This window comes from Bos javanicus, chromosome 9 (genome assembly GCF_032452875.1).
Source record: "Bos javanicus breed banteng chromosome 9, ARS-OSU_banteng_1.0, whole genome shotgun sequence".
Lineage (NCBI taxonomy): Eukaryota > Metazoa > Chordata > Mammalia > Artiodactyla > Bovidae > Bos > Bos javanicus.
Window position 1 is genome coordinate 13,049,220 of NC_083876.1, and position 17,457 is coordinate 13,066,676.

General features: G+C 41.0%; 1 protein-coding gene and 1 non-coding gene across 4 annotated transcripts in view; both read left to right on the forward strand.

Moving 5' to 3' along the window:
• The window catches only part of MTO1 (mitochondrial tRNA translation optimization 1), a 30,329-nt gene extending 20,000 nt beyond the window's left edge, over nt 1-10,329 (forward strand). For 2 of the 3 annotated variants that reach the window (XM_061427219.1, XM_061427222.1), the window contains exon 12: nt 340-10,329. In XM_061427219.1, the coding sequence (XP_061283203.1) occupies nt 340-501 (162 nt within the window). In that variant the 3' untranslated portion in view covers nt 502-10,329. The remainder of the gene's footprint in view (nt 1-339) is intronic. The other variant, XM_061427220.1, reaches the window with a different exon arrangement.
• TRNAR-UCU (transfer RNA arginine (anticodon UCU)) lies at nt 837-909 on the forward strand. Its single transcript has one exon. It is a non-coding gene; the product is annotated as a tRNA-Arg (tRNA).
• Nucleotides 10,330-17,457: the final 7,128 nt, after the last annotated feature.

The following is a 17,457-nucleotide window of genomic DNA, read 5'->3' on the forward strand; positions in this document are numbered from 1 at the left end:
ACTGAGATTAGTCGTAGGGTGCTGAGCAACACACTGCTAGTGATGTTAGTTTAGTTTAACGAAAAGAAAAGGTTAGATACTCTAACATCTGTTAATTACATGATCTTAGACAAGTCATTTTAATATCTCTTAGTCTCAGTTTCCCCTGTTTTTAAAGTGAAGATATTAATTATAACCACATTTCTTTTATCTACTTTCTAAAGTTATTTTGATAATACATTAAGATAAAGTTTTGAAAATATTTTATAAACTGTAACATACAGATCGTTATCAGGAGGAAAATAAATTTGCTTATAACTAACATAGCTCATTTATGTTTCTCGTGGATTTAATTCCTAGATTGGGGCTGCCAGTCGTATACCTGGAGTGACAGCTGCTGCCATCGTCAACCTGCTCAGATTTGTGAAGACCACTCAGCAAAGACAGGCAGCTATGAATAGAGTTCCCAAAACTGATCAACAGTTACATGATACAGACAGACTTGAAGAGAGTCAGTTATAGCTTTCTATTCATAGAAGAGTTAATCTGAACAAGAGTGTAGACAGGAGATGAGAAGTATTTATATTTAGCACCTGTTAAAATAACTTTATTAGGTTTTGTGGCTTTGTCATTAATTTGTAAATAGGTTATAATTCTGCTTTTTTGTATATCTGAAAAAATAGTTATAAAGTCCATTTATACTCTTTCTTTCAGGTGTTCTAATACAGTATACCTACTAATATAAGTTTGGGCAGTGTTCATCAAAGAGACATACAGTGGAACTAAAACTGAGTCTGGAAAAAAAAAAATCTCAGCTTGCGGATTTGCCTACTCATAAGGACAAATTTACTGGGAATTCCCTGATGGTCCAGTGGTTAGAACTCCACACTTCTACTGTAGGAGACCCAGGTTGGAACCCTGGTCAGGGAACTAAGATCTGCATGGCGTGGCCAAAAATAAATAATAAGAACTTTGTCCATAAAAGGTACCAAATTAAAAGTCTTATCTTTCAACTAGTTTTGAAAGTTGGCAGGCTTCTGCTTAGTTATGTTATTTCAAAGCCCTCAAATTCTTAAGGCTAAAAATTTGAAACTGTACAAAATCATCCAGAATCATTCAGCTAATTTCCAGTGCTGGCTGCAGCATGGCGACTAAAGTTCCCCTACTGAAAGTCAGAATTGACAGAAAAATCTGAATGGCGCTGGGACTCTCCAGTACTTGTGATACATGGTTACTGGGGTTAGCGGGGGTGACCAGCCGGGTCTTTGGCTAGCTCCTCACACACCTTGACCTTTCTTCACTGACTAGAGGATGAATGTAGCCAAGCAGACAAGAGGACCCTACTTATCCTTGGAAATGCCAACTCAGACCTTTCCTGTCAGTCCAGGGAGAAGCTCCCATATCAGCCTCAAGCCAAAGCAGGTATCTCAGACAGTTCTAAGCGCCCTGAAATCACTGGTGTGATTTCAGTGGGTGTGGGGCAAATACCTTCTTACTATAATCATGTATAGCCTCTTGGATGTAGCTCGGTTTCCATGGGTTTCATCTAATTTTGTCTTTCCATAACACAGTCCAGATCAGTAGCAAGTAAAAAGCATTGGGTTAGCCAAAAAGTTTGTTCGGAAGATGTTACAGAACACCCGAGTGAACTTTTTGGCCAACCCAATATGTGTAATGCTGGATGTTTTAGCAATGATGAGTTCTTTTTGATACTTGATGTAGTAATTTCAGTAAGTGGTAACTTTTAGTTATTATGGCCATTCCTAGGCAGAATTCTTACCACAGAGGCATATTGAGTACACTTCTGCATGGTGTTTATTAAGAGGGTATTTTGTACTAGTGTTTATCACTAGGGGGGAACCATTGATTGTAAACTTTTCTTTTTCTGGCTAATTGCAGGAGTAAAAGCAATGAGTGGGGTGCTTATTGAATGGAATATAGCAAAAATTGATTTTGAGGAAATAAATTCCTAAATGCTTTGGAAGGTTCTCAACAGCTGTAATTTGGGCCTAGTGATACTACATATAATGAAGCTTGGGTTTTATAATGTGATTCCATTACAGTAGTAACCATCTTACTGAAAAAATGTTTGATAGAAAACATGTTTTAGGTTCTGCATTTAGTTTAGCATATGAAACCTCTTTAAATCCACAATTTAAAATATGTTGTTACATATATTATACAAAATTATCTCACTTAACAGAATATTTCAGAACAAACCAGCTAAAAATGTAACCTTAGTCCAGTTACTCCATGGGAACCCCCCAACAATGACAACAGCCAGCATCCAACAGAAGTTGGCCTTATGATTTTCTCCACCCACCGCAGACCACATAGCCTGGGAGTTTGAAAAGCTGGGCACATACTGAAGTTCCTTTCAACAGGAACACCAAACTTAAAATGAGGAAATGAGGGATTTCCCTGGTGGTCCAGTGGTTACGAATCTGTGCTTCCAACGTAGGGAGCATGGTTTGATCCCTGGTCAGGGAACTAAGATGTTACGAGCCACACTGAGCAGCCAAAAAAGGAAATGACTAAGAAACACTAAGCATTTGTCAAATTGGTTGAGGAGGGAGAGAATATGAACATAAGGACCTATGCTAAATGAAACCATCACAGCCTTGAATTACGAAGTTACCTTATAGACAAGTGTTTTAGTTATATTACTGATTGTTTTAAACTGGTTTGTCATTTTTGAGTTTCAGCCTCCCTTGGAATAGCCATGACTTTTTCCCTTCAGAAATTTCAACTCCTAGAAGAATGCCCTGCTCAGGAGAAGTGGTCAGAAGTACCAGGAAAGCCACCAGCAGACTAGGGGTTCCCTCTGAGTTGGCAAAGCTGCTTACACTAGAAGGTACACAGTATCGATAAACTTTCCCCAGGCTCCCTCTTCACAATCTTCTCTTGTTGCACTTACCTCATCCATCTTAATTTTTAATACCTGTCTTACTCTAACTTACTCTTATTAACATGTAAACCTCTTCAAGCAGGCAGTGGCATGGTTGTAGACAGTCAGAACATGTTTTTTGAATAAATGAAAAAATAGTACTAAAGGCAAGAGATGGCAAAACTAAAACTTAACTGAATAATTAAATGGGATAAAAAGATTTATAACATATTAAGAACTGCATACTTAAGCGTTTGCCTTTCTCTTTCTCTCTCTTCTGTCTTCACATTCTCTTCAGTTTCATTTCTTCTATCTTTCTTTACTGTTATCCCTGCTTATCACTGCTCCTGATATGATACTAAAGCCTATATTTTATATTCAAGCCATTTTATTCAATCAGAAAATATTTCCTAACTTAAAAGCCAGATTAAAGACACAATTGAGGAAATTCCCTGGCAGTCCAGTGGTAAGGACACAGTGCTTTCATTATCAGGGCCTAGGTTTGATCCCTAGTCAGGGAACTAAGATCCAATAAGCCACATGGTACAGCAAAAAAGTAAAAAGCATTTGAAAGAAAATTAAAATGGGCAAAAGGCTTGAATAGACATAGCTCCAAAGAAGATATGCAAATGGCCAATGACCCCGTGAAAAGATGCTGAACATCCCTAGTCATTAGGAAAGTGCAAATCAAAACCACAGGGAGGGACTCCCTAGACTGTCCAATGTCCAGACTTCAAGCTTACACTGTAGGGCCATGGTTTCTCTCCCTGGTCAGGGAACTAAGACTCTAAATGCTGCACAGTGTGGCCAAAAAAAAGAGATACCATTTCATGCCTGTTAGGATGGCTGTTAACAATCAGGAAATAATAAATGTTGGGACTTCCATGGTGGTCCAGTGGCTAAAACTGCACTCTCAGTAAGGGGAGCATGGGTTCGATCCTGGTGGGGGAACTGGAGCCCACATGCTGCAACTAAAGATCCCTGGTGCCACAACAAAGATCCAAGATCCAGCATGCCACAGCTAAGACCCAGTGCAGCAAAATAAATACATAATGTATTTTTTACAAAGAACAACAAATGTTGAGAACACTGTGGAGAAAATGGAACACTTAGAACTGCTGGTGGAAGTGTAAAATGGTGTAGCCACTTTGGAAAACAGGGTGACAGTTCCCCTCAAAAGTAGAGTTACCATATGACCCTGAAATCTCACACATATATATTCAACAGTATTGAAAGCAGGGTCTGAGATCTGTTCAAGGGTCATGTTCATAGCATTATTCACAATAGCCTAAGGTGGAAGCAACCTAAGTACATCAACAGATGTATGGATAAACAGTGTATATACATGCAATGAGATATTTTTCAGCCTTTTGAAAGGAAGCAAATTCTGACACAAGCTACAACTTGGACAGACTTTGAGGACATTATGCTAACTGAAATAAGCCAATCACAAAAGGACAAACTCTGTATTATCCCACTTACATGGGGTATTTAGAGTAGTTACATTTACAGAGACAAAGCAGAATGGGGATTGCCAGGAGTTGGGGCAAGAGAGGAATGGGAATTTACTGTTTGATAGAGTTTCAGTTCTGCAAGATGAAGAGTTCTGCAGGAGGATGGTGTTAATGGTTGCACAACAACGTGAAGGTACTTACCACCACCTTACAGTTAAAAACAATTTAAGATGTTGGGACTTCATCTGGTGATCCACTGGCTAAGACTCCACACTCCCAATGCTGGGGGCCTGGGTTTGATCCCTGCTGGTCAGGGAACTAGATCCTACATGCCACAACTAGGAGTTTGCAAGCCACAACTGAAAAAAAAAAAAAAATCCCACGTACTGACTATTCCTTGTGCTGCAACTAAGACCTGGCACAGCCAAATAAATTTTAAAAAAACTGATTAAGATGTTAAAATTTATATTGTATAACAATTTTAAAAGCCATGAATTAACTTGTATCTTAGACTCCAAAACCTGCTGATTGATAACTTACCCCCTTCTTATTTCTAAAAATTGAGATATTTTAAATAGAAGGGTCTGAGGAAAAGGCACATTGCATTTAAATGTTAAACCCCAGTTCTTTCTGCCCCATCAAGGGGACCAGAAGAAAACTTTTTCCTATTAGCTAAAATTAAGAGAAATCACATAACCCCATAGGGAGAATTATGCTTTTCATTGTTGTTCAGTCGTTAAGTCATGTCCAACTCTCTACAACCCCTTAGGCTGCAGCATGCCAGGCCTCTCTGTCCTTCACCATCTCCCTGAGCTTGCTCAAACTCAGGTCCATTGAGTCTTTATGCCATCCAACCATCTCATCCTCTGTTGCCTCCCCCTCTGCTCTGTCTTCAGTCTTTCCCAGGATCAGAGTCTTCTCCAATGAGTTGGCTCTTTGCATCAGGTGGTCTAAGTATTGGAGCTTCAGCTTCAGCATCAGTCCTTCCAGTGAATATTCAGGGTTGATTTCCTTTGGGATTGACTGGTTCCATCTTGCTGTTCAAAGGACTCTCAAGAGTCTTCTGCAGCACCACAATTCGAAAGCATTCTTTGGTGCTCAGCCTTCTTTTAAAAGAGTAGCTACTACCTAATAACGTTTACTGTGTGTCAGATACGAAGTTAAGGGCTTTACATGGATTCTTGCTCTTTAACCCATGATAAAGCAGTTATCTTCCTGTTCTACAGACAAGAGAAACAAACAACACTTGGAAACATTAAGAAACACTGCTGGTTGTCTTCCTGACAGCCATGTCTGTGCACTGCCCTCCTCGTTGCCTAAAGAACCATGCTTTCGTTCACTCTTTGCTTCTGCAGCCCCAGAAGCTTAAACTCTTCATTAGTTTAGAGTAATCTTGGTCATGGCAGCCCCCCAGTATTTGGTCTAGGCCTGAGGCTGGTGTGCAGACTGACCCAATGAGTTGGAAAGGCAGTCCTCTAGGTAGCATTTTTGCTCTTTAAAAGGGCACCTGTTTTTAAGGTGGTATGTTCTGAAATTAGATTGTTGTACAGTTTTGTGAACATACTAAAGACCACTGGATTGTATGCTTTAAAAGGGTGAATTTTATAGTATGTGACATATATCAATAAAGCTGTTAAAAAAAATAAAGGAAGTATGTATGGTTGGCAAGCCCTTGAGCAGTGATTTTTTTTTTCATCTTTTAAAAAATGTTTAAAAATATATATATTTTTTTTCATTTGGCTGTGCCAGGCTTTAATTGTAGCATGCAGAATCTAGTTCCCCTACCAGGTATCTAACCTAGGCTCCCTGCATTGGGAGCATAGAGTTTTAGACACTGGACCATGAGGGATGTCACTGAACAGTGATTCTTGGACCCAGATGTGTATATGTGCTAAGTTGCTTCAGTTGTATCTGAGTCTCCTATGAACTGTAGCCTGCCAGGCTCCTCTATCCATGGGATTCTCCAGGCAAGAATACTGGAATGGGTTGCCATGCCCTACTCCAGCGGTCTTCCTGACCCAAGGATCAAACCTGCGTTTCTTCTGCATTGGAAAGCAGTTTCTTTACTACTAGTGCCACTTAGGAAGCCCCAAAACCTAGTTGAAAAATGTGAAAGTCACATCCGACTCTTTGCAACCCCATGGACTATACAGTTCATGGAATTGTACAGGCCAGAATAGTGGAGTGGGTAGCCATTTTGTTCTCCAGGGGATCTTCGCAACCCAAGGATTGGACCCAGCTTTGCCACACTGCAGGCAGATTCTTTACCAGCTGAGTCAGCAGGGAAGCCCAAGAATACTAGAATGGGTAGCCTATCCCTTCTGCAGATCTTCCTGACCCAGGAGTCAAACCAGGGTCTCCTGCACTTCAGGTTCTTTACAGTTGATCTAGTTAGACATCAGAATTTTCAATACTAGCTTGTAGACAGCCAGCTTTATCACACGCAATTCTAGTTTCCCTGGAAATGTCTTGGCATCTGGCAGGTCAGTTTCTCTCTCTTCCTGAGTTCCTGTCTTGTTAAAACAAAAATTTAGAGCTGTCGTTAAAGAGTATAAAAAACAACAGACAAGTTATAGCTCAGTTCAGCTCAAGCAGACAGATCTTTTATTAAACAGACATTCCCAAGACATGGGAGCAGGCTGATCCTAAAGGAGTCTTCCTCATTCTTCAACGTGATCCCACTTGGCTTCCCCTTTTTGTACTTCCAGTCTCCTCCTTTTGGTTATGGTGTGTGCAAAGTAGGGCTTATACCCACCACCAATCAATGAAAGGGAATGCAAATGAGCATATGCTTAAGGCCAGTTGATAATTTTAAGTTATATAACAGCAGGCTGTGTTATGTCTTCACATATGTCTTCCAATAATTTAGTGTGTTAAAATTAGATGTAGAATATTCCTAAATCCTTACTGGGCTCCTAACTGCCTAAAGTTCCTTGGAAAAGCCCCTGTGGTTATTTTGTATCCACTGTGTGCCGAGGGCGCATGTGCACCAGTTGAAAAGTCTCTGGTTTATAGCGTATGTCAGCTCTCCTGGGTGCATCTGGGCTGGAGCTTAGAGATCAGCCTGCCTCCCTTTCAGCCAAGCCTCCCCTTGTGGCTCATGTCTAACTTCCTTCCTAACACATCTGTGTTTCTGATGCTCAGCCAACTGTGAGAATCACTGACTTTCCTTCATAAATAAATATCCACTCAGTAGCTTGTGGCAGAAACAAAGCTATAACTTTATAATGTGTGATGGCTCAGGAACCTAGATGACAAATAATTTGTACTGTTGAAGGAAGTACTAGAGCAGTTCAGTTGTGCAGAAAAGTGAGCTCACGTTGTTAGAGAAATTCAAGTCTAAAAGCTGTTCCAGCTTGCAGTCAGAGGTGGGCTATGGTAATTTGTGGGCAAGGCCACATTTTTTTTTTTCTTTCAAATTGTACACTTTTTTGGATATACTTGATGCCTGTGGACAAATATATATAGGTTGAGATCCTGTGCCTCTTGACCTACTTATGTTTTGGCTGTGCTGGGTCGTTACTACGCTGGCTTTTCTCTGGTTGCAGGGAGTGAGAGCTACTGTCTAGTCGGGTGCTCGGGCTTCTTACTGCGGTGGTTTCTCTTGTCGTGGAGCACAGGCTCCAGGTGCATAGGCTTCGGCAGGTGTGGTGCGTGGGCTCAGTAGTTGTGGTTCCTGGGCTCAAGAGCATAAGCTCACTAGTTGTGGCGCATCGGCTTATTTGCTCCGCTGCATGTGGAATCTTCCTAGACCAGGGATCGAACCTGTGTCCCGCATTGGCAGGCGGATTCTTTACCACTGAGCCACCTGGGAAGCCCTGAGGTCCTATGTTTTTATGCCATAAAGAAATAAATGCAACTATTTTAATCTAGAAACCTCATTTTTGACTGTCACTGAGCTAAATCGACATTTTTATAACTGCTGTCTGCAATTCATTATCAGATCGTGAAATTAGTTTTTTGTCATATGCAGCAAGTGTTCTAATACTTTTGTTTCAGTAATTTATATACAAATTGTATTTCATAAATTTTAAGAGGCATATTTGTTCCATGTAGGAAATGGCAACCTGCTCCAGTATTCTTGCCTGGAAAGTTCCACGAACAGAGGAGGATGGTGGGCTATGGTGCATGGGATCACAAAAGTTGGACATGACTGAGCACACACACACATACATTCCTCAAATTTTTCTAAAAAGCTTTTAAAAACAAGACATTGGTCTCTCCCTATGCTGTACCTGATTAAGTGATGTGATTTAAATGTAATTCCAAGTTGCTATTGAGCATGAATCTCAGATATTCTAACTTCACAATGCCTGTCACTTTCAAGTAGGTTTTTTTCCTCCCAGGAAAGGTCCTCCACTGGATAAAGTGTTTCTTCCTCCTTGTTAAACAATATAGGGTAGAAGTCTGTTTTGGCTTACCCTTCAGTTCCCACACTCACTCTTTACAGACCATTTCATACTATGCATTTATGGAGTTATGCTTTTTTTAAGTGTTTGCTAGACTATTTTTTAAAATCCACTGCCTCCTGATTAATTCATTTTTAGTCTTACGTTGGTTTTTCTTTTAATTCTCTTTTACAGTTAGTCTGTACCCTTTTATACATTTTCAGAAATTTATTTTTGGCTACACTGGGTCTTCATTGCTGCATGCAGGCTTTTTCTAGTTTGGGTGTGCAAGCCTCTCATTGCAGTGGCTTCTCTTGCTGCAGAGCTCAGGCCCTAGGGCCTTCAGTAGTTGTAGCTCGCAGGCAGCACGTGTAATCTTCCTGGACCAAGGATAGAACCCGTGTCCCCTGCATTGCACGGCAGATTACTAACCACTTGATCACCAGGGAAGTCCAGTCTATACCCTTTGAATACATGGGAAATTGAAATTTTTAAATGCATAAATATACATAAAAACACACTGCATAAATTTAAAACGAAACATTTCTAGACGCTACTGTATTTAATACAAGATCAGACTATGTTTGTGTGTGCAAGCATGTGGTGTTTCAAACAATGAAACTTGACTGATCTTATTTCCAATTTTATACAGAAAAACCTCAAGGGGGGCAATTTAACAAATTGCAGAGACAGGTATCAGAGCTTTGAAGAAAAAAACTTACAAGCAGTTACATATGAGAAATTGAGTTCCAAGAGATGCATGCCCTAGACTCAAAGAGTTAGTTTGGGAAAATGTTTTTTATACCCAACCATGACTGAATAGGAGAAGGCAATGGCACCCCACTCCAGTACTCTTGCCTGGAAAATCCCATGGATGGAGGAGCCTGGTAGGCTGCAGTCCATGGGGTCGCTGAGGGTCGGACAGGACTGAGCGACTTCACTTTCACTTTTCACTTTCATGCGTTGGAGAAGGAAATGGCAACCCACTCCAGTGTTCTTGCCTGGAGAATCCCAGGGACGGGGAAGCCTGGTGGGCTGCCGTCTATGGGGTCACACAGAGTCGGACACGACTGAAGTGACTTAGCAATAGCAATAGCAATGACTGAATAAAAACCACCTCAATTCTCAGACATTTACTGAGTTGCCAGTTTCTACACAGAATCCTGTAGGAGGCTAAACAGAGAAGTTCAAAGGGTCAGTCAGGAAGGTATGACAACAGTTAAAAGAGAGGGGCTACAGGTCAGGTCTAGATCAGGTCCTTCCTCTGTTGCAATGGCATAGCTGCAGTCCTTACATCTGAAAGGTTACAACCCAAGTCTCAGAAAATTTTGCAGATGGCTTCACCAGCAGGCTGAGGAGACCACATCCCCACCTTGGCTTCCTCCAGACAGCACTGGAACTCAAACTCCTTATGTGGCAGCCCTACAGTTAGTGCAACACCAACTAGGGTATTCTCTCAACCACATGATTTTACTGAAAACTCAACCAAGTGGAATATTTTCGGGGTTTTAGTTGTTATTTTTTATATTAGCCATCCGTTGTTTAACCACACGTGCATGATCATACCACACTCTCTTGGCTTGGTTTTTGCTGCCAGTTAAAATAAACTACCTACTTTTGATTCTGTCCGTTTTAAAATTGATTTGGCTTTATACAAGCAATAACCTACATTTTATACAATGTATCAAGAGAGACAGTGTTAAAGGCAATATCCAGACTGCATATGTTGTTAACTTTGACAAAAACCCAAAACTACCTGAACTCTTTTAGGGAAAGTGTGACTGGTTAAAATAGAAACTGTAAATTCTGCAGATTTTTTTTTTTTTTGGTCTGCCCAAAAAGGCCAAGTCAGTTTAAAGCTTTCACCTACTTCACTTTTCTTTAACCAAACATTTGATAAAATTTTCACTGTGGTAACCCTGTGATTAAAATGGTAAAGTATGGCACAGGTTATTGTATTATTAGGTGAATTTGCAATTGGTGAGACCAAAGTCAAACAACAGTTCTCTACTGTAATACCAAGTTCCCCGTTTTTGGACCTGGTTTGCTTAGTACTTAACAATAAAGTAAAACTACAGAAACACAAAATACAAGATGTATATATGACAAAGCCCACATTTTTATTTAATGTGGCTCCAAATGCAAAATTATCTCAACAAAATGATAAAGTATAGCAGAGATGTAAATGTAAACTCCCAACATTTGAGTTTTTAAAGTTAATCACACAGTGATGTCTTGGGTTGTGTCCTGAGACAGGTAAAAAGGCCATTTGAAAAAAAAACTGGCAAAGTCTGAATAAAGTCTAGAGACTAATGTTGGCTTCTTAATTTTTATAAATGTTTTATGGTAATGCAGGATGATAACATGAGGAGAAACAAAATAGGTAAGGGGTATATGGGAGCTTTTACTTATCTTTGCAACTTTTCTATAAATCTAAACTTATTCCAAAATAAAGGTTTATCTGTTAAAAAAACAATGCAGTACAACTTAAAAGAGATCTTCCTAAAATATAATTTATGTTTAAAAACATCAGTTCTTTTAAGTTTAATTAGGTCCCATTTGTTTATTTTTGCTTTTATTTCCAATATGTTCATCGCAGCAATGTTTATAATAGCCAGGACATGGAAGCAACCTAGATGCCCATCAGCAGATGAATGGATAAAGAAAGCTGTGGTACATATACACAATGGAGTATTACTCAGCCATTAAAAAGAATACATTTGAATCAGTTCTAATGAGATGGATGAAACTGGAACCTATTATACAGAGTGAAGTAAGCCAGAAAGAAAAATACCAATACAGTATACTAACGCATATATATGGAATTTAGAAAGATGGTAACAATAACCCTGTGTACGAGACAGGAAAAGAGACACCGATGTATAGATCAGTCTTATGGACTCTGTGGGAGAGGGAGAGGGTGGGGAGATTTGGGAGAATAGCATTGAAACATGTATAATATCATGTATGAAACGAGTCGCCAGTCCAGGTTCGATGCACGATACTGGATGCTTGGGGCTGGTGCACTGGGACGACCCAGAGGGAGGGGAGGGGAGGGAGGAGGGAGGAGGGTTCAGGATGGGGAACGCGGGTATACCTGTGGCGGATTCATTTCGATATTTGGCAAAACTAATACAATATTGTAAAGTTTAAAAATAAAATAAAAATCAGTTCTCATGGCAGGTCAGTGAGAGTGAGGGCAGAGGATCCCTTGGCTGTGCTCAAGCATAGTTAAGGCTGGGAATGGTGCATAGTAACAGCAGGACTCTGACCCTTGGCTGTCACTCTTATTTTCTGCCATTTTATATATACATATATATATGTACATATATATACATGTTGTTGTGTTTTTTTTACAACATAGTTTACCCTTTTAAAATGTACAGTTCAGTGGTTTCTAGTATATTCATTTGCAAGGTCACAAAACTACCATTCACTATCTGCTTCCAGAACATTTTCATTACCCCATCTAAGAAAACCTGAATTAAAGATCACTCCCTAGTCCCCCTTCACCAGTCTCTGGCAAGCATCAGTCAACTTTCGGACTTACCCGTGTGGTGCAGTGGTAAGAATCCACCTACCAACGCAGGAGACATGGGTTCAGTCCCTGATCTGAGAAGCTTCCATATGTCATGCAGCAACTAAGCCCTTGCACCACAACCACTGAGCCCTTGCTCTAGAGCCCAAGAGCTGCAACTACTGAGCCTGTGAGCTGGAACTACTGAAGTCCACGTGCCTAGAGCCTGTGCTCTGCAACAAGAGAAGCCACTGCATTGAGAAGTCCACACACCTCAATTAAGAGTAGCCCCTGCTCAACACCAGAGAAAAACAACAACAAAAAAGCAACGAAGACTCAGTTCAGTGTCTTGTCCAACTCTGCGACCCCATGGACTGCAGCACACCAGACTTCCCTGTCCATCACCAACTCCCAGAGCTTGCTCAAACTCATATCCATCAAGTCGGTGATGCCATCCAACCATCTCATCCTCTGTCATCCCCTTCTGCCTTCAGTCTTTCCCAGCATCAGATGGCCAAAGTATTGGAGCTTCAGCTTCAACATCAGTCCTTCCAATGAATATTCAGGACTGATTTCCTTAACCATAGACTGGTTTGATCTCCTTGCAGTCCAAGGGACTCTCAAGAGTCTTCTCCAACACCATAGTTCAAAAGCATCAATTCTTCGGCGCTCAGCTTTCTTTATAGTCCAACCCTCACATCCATACATGACTACTGGAAAAACCATAACTTTGACTAAATGAACCTTTGGTAGCAAGTAATGTCTCTGCTTCATATGCTGTCTAGGTTGGCTACAGATTTTCTTCCAAGGAGCAAGCGTCTTTTAATTTCATGACTGCAGTCACCATCTGCAGTGATTTTGGAGCCCAAAAAAATAGTCGTCACTGTTTCCATTGTTTCCCCATCTATTTGCCATGAAGTGATAGGACCAGATGCCATGATCTTAATTTTCTGAATGTTGAGTTTTAAGCCAGCTTTTTCACTCTCCTCTTTCATCAAGAGGCTCTTTAGTTTCTCTTTGCTTTCTGCCATAAGGGTGGTGGTATCTGCATATCTGAGGTTATTGATATTTCTCCCAGCAGTCTTGATTCCAGCTTGTGCTTCATCCCGCCTGGCATTTCGTATGATGTATTCTGTGAAAGTTAAATAAGCAGGGTGACAATATACAGCCCTGACATACTCCTTTCCCAATTTGGAACCAGTCCATTATTCCATGCTGGGTTCTAACTGTTGCTTCCTGACCTGCATACAGATTTCTCAGGAGACAGGCCAGGTGGTCTTGTATTCCTATCTCTCTAAGAATTTTCCACAGTATGTTGTGATCCATACGTAAAAGGCTTTGGCATAGTCAATAACGCAGAAGATGTTTTTCTGGAACTCAAAGACCCAGAACAGCCAAAGGTAATTTTTAAAAAATCAGTCAATTTTGTCTCTATGGATTTGCCTATTCTGGATATTCCATATAAATGGAATCATATTAAAAAATCAGGTAATGTTTAGAATAATCCAGAAGTACAGTGTGCTGCGCTTAGTCACTCAGTTGTGTCCAACTCTTTGTGACTCCATGGACTTTATCCCAGCAGGCTTCTGTGTCCATGGGAATTATCCAGGCAAGGACACTGGAGTTGGTTGCCATGCCCAAGGGATGGCAAGGGATCTTCCCAACCCAGGGATCAAACCCAGGTCTCCTGCATGCAGGCAGATTTATTTTACCATCTGAGCCACCAGAGGAGCCCAAGAATACTGGAGTGGGTAGCCACACTCCATTCTCCATTCCCAACCCAGGAATCAAAACCGTGTCTTCTGGATTCTTACCAGCTGAGCTACCAGGAAGTCCAGAGAAGTAGAGTGGTATTGCTCAAAGCAACTGTGATCTTCCAAATGACTAATGATGATAAAAGTTACCTTTTATTGGCAGTTTTTCACCCTCACAGCAGTCTTAAGAGATAGATAGTATTGCACCCACTGGCTAGATGATGAAAAGGACAGCTTTTATCCATTTACACCACTCTGATGATCTAGTCAAATATATCAGTTTAGGAACTAGGAAATTTGGGTGACTATCTCTTGGGTCACATTAATAAAAGTACACTCTAGGTTAAGAAATCAGTCTTTTAATGCATCCGTGGTCATAATGTTTAATTTTGGTGAAAACACTAAACTGTCTGGGAGAATGGCATGGAAAGAATCTAGGTTAAGAAACTGCTGCTGCTGCTGCTGCTAAGTCACTTCAGTCGTGTCAGACTCTGTGTGACCCGATAGACGGAAGCCCACCAGGCTCCCCCGTCTCTGGGATTCTCCAGGCAAGAACACTGGAGTGGGTTGCCTTCTGCAATGCATCTAAGTGAAAAGCTGTAGGGCTCAATGTTAAAAAAAGGAAATCCAACAACCCAGTCAAAAAATGAACTACAGACCTAAAGAGACATTTCTCCAAACACATACAGATGGCCAATAAGCACATGAAAAGATGCTCAACATTACTATTAGAGAAGTGCAAATAAAAACTACCATAAAGTATCACTTCATACCAGTCAGAATCAGATCAGATCAGTCGCTCAGTCATGTCCGACTCTTTGCTATCCCATGAATCGCAGCACGCCAGGCCTCCCTGTCCATCACCAACTCCTGGAGTTCACTCAGACTCATGTCCATCGAGTCAGTGATGCCATCCAGCCATCTCATCCTCTGTCGTCCCCTTCTCCTCCTGCCCCCAATCCCTCCCAGCATCAGAGTCTTTTCCAGTGAGTCAACTCTTTGCATGAGGTGGCCAAAGTACTGGAGTTTCAGCTTCAGCATCATTCCTTCCAAAGAAATCCCAGGGCTGATCTCCTTCAGAATGGACTGGTTGGATCTCCTGGCAGTCCAAGGGACTCTCAAGAGTCTTCTCTAACACCACAGTTCAAAGGCATCAATTCTTCGGCGCTCAGCCTTCTTCACAGTCCAACTCTCACATCCATACATGACCACAGGTAAAACAATAACCTTGACTAGACGAACCTTTGTTGGCAAAGTAATGTCTCTGCTTTTGAATATGCTATCTAGGTTGGTCATAACTTTCCTTCCAAGGAGTAAGCGTCTTTTAATTTCATGGCTGCAGTCACCATCTGCAGTGATTTTGGAGCCCAGAAAAAGAAAGTCTGACACTGTTTCCCCATCTATTTCCCATGAAGTGATGGAACTGGATGCCATGATCTTCATTTTCTGAATGTTGAGCTTTAAGCCAACTTTTTCACTCTCCTCTTTCACTTTCATCAAGAGGCTTTTGAGTTCCTCTTTCTGCCATAAGGGTGGTGTCATCTGCATATCTGAGGTTATTGATATTTCTCCCAGCAATCTTGATTCCAGCTTGTGTTTCTTCCAGTCCAGCGTTTCTCATCATGTATTCTGCATATAAGTTAAATAAACAGGGTGACAATATATAGCCTTGACGAACTCCTTTTCCTATTTGGAACCAGTCTGTTGTTCCATGTCCAGTTCTAACTGTTGCTTCCTGACCTGCATGCAAATTTCTCAAGAGGCAGATCAGCTGGTCTGGTATTCCCATCTCTTTCAGAATTTTCCACAGTTTATTGTGATCCACACAGTCAAAGGCTTTGGCATAGTCAATGGTCATCATCAAAAAGTATTAAAATAATAATAAATGCTGCAGAGGGTGTGGAGAAAAGGGAATACTCCTACATTACTGGTAGGAATGTAGATTGATGCAGCCACTATGTAGAACAGTATGGAAGCTCCTTAAAAAAAAAAAAAACTATAGTTGCTATATGATCCAGCAATCCCACTTCTGGGTATTTATCTGGAGAAAACTGTATCTTGAAAAAATACATGCACCCCTATCTTCATAACACTATTTACAATAGATAAGAAATGGAAGCAATGTAAAGGACTATCAAAAGATGAATGGATGAAGATGTGGTGTATATACACAACAGAGTATTACTTAGTTATACAAAAGGAACGATGCCATTTGCAGCAACATAGATGGACCTAAAGATTATAATTCTAAGCCAAAGACAAGTATGATTATCGCTTGTATGTGGAATCTAAAAAGTAATACAAATGAATTTACATACAAAACAGAAATAGGCCCATAGATAGAAAACAAACTTATGGTTACCAAATGGGAAGGGCTGGGGGAGGATAAATTAGGAATTTGTGAGTAACATGCTGCTGCTACTAAATCGCTTCAGTCGTGTCCGACTCTGTGGGACCCCATAGACGGCAGCCCACCAGGCTCCCCCGTCCCTGGGATTATCCAGGCAAGAACACTGGAATGGGTTGCCATTTCCTTCTCTAATGCATGAAAGTTAAAGTGAAGTTGCTCAGTTGTGTCCAACTCCCAGTGACCCTATGGACTGCAGCCCACCAGGCTCCTCCATCCATGGAATTTTCCAGGCAAGAGTACTGGTGTGGGGTGCAATTGCCTTCTCTGTGGGAGTAACATATACACACTGAATTTGGAAAACTCAGCAGTGGCCACAGGACTGGAAAAGGTCAGTTTTTACTCCAATCCCAAAGAAAAGGCAATGCCAAAGAATGCTCAAACTACCGCACAATTGCACTCATCTCACACACCAGTAATGCTCAAAATTCTCCAAGCCAGGCTTCAACAGTACATGAACCATGAACTTCCAGATGTTCAAGCTGGTTTTAGAAAAGGCAGAGGAATCAGAGATCAAATTGCCAGCATCCGCTGGACCATCAAAAAAGCAAGAGAGTTCCAGAAAAACATCTACTTCTGCTTTATTGACTACGCCAAAGCCTTTGACTGTGTGGATCACAACAAACTGTGGAAAATTCTTAAAGAGATGGGAACACCAGACCAACTGACGTGCCTCCTGAGAAATCTGCATGCAGGTAAAGAAGCAACAGTTAGAACTGGACGTGGAACAACAGACTGGTTCCAAATTGGGAAAGTACGTCAAGGCTGTATGTTGTCACCCTGCTTATTTAAATTACATGCAGAGTACATCATGAGAAACGCTGGGCTGGATAAAGCACAAGCTGGAATCAAGATTGCTGGGAGAAATATCAATAACCTCAGATATACAGATAACACCACCCTTATGGCAGAAAGTAAAGAGGAACTAAAGAGCCTCTTGATGAAAGTGAGTGAAAAAGTTGGCTTAAAAGTCAACATTCAGAAAACATGCATCTGGTCCCATCACTTCATGGCAAACAGATGGGGAAACTGAAACAGACTTTATTTTGGGGGGCTCCAAAATCATTGCAG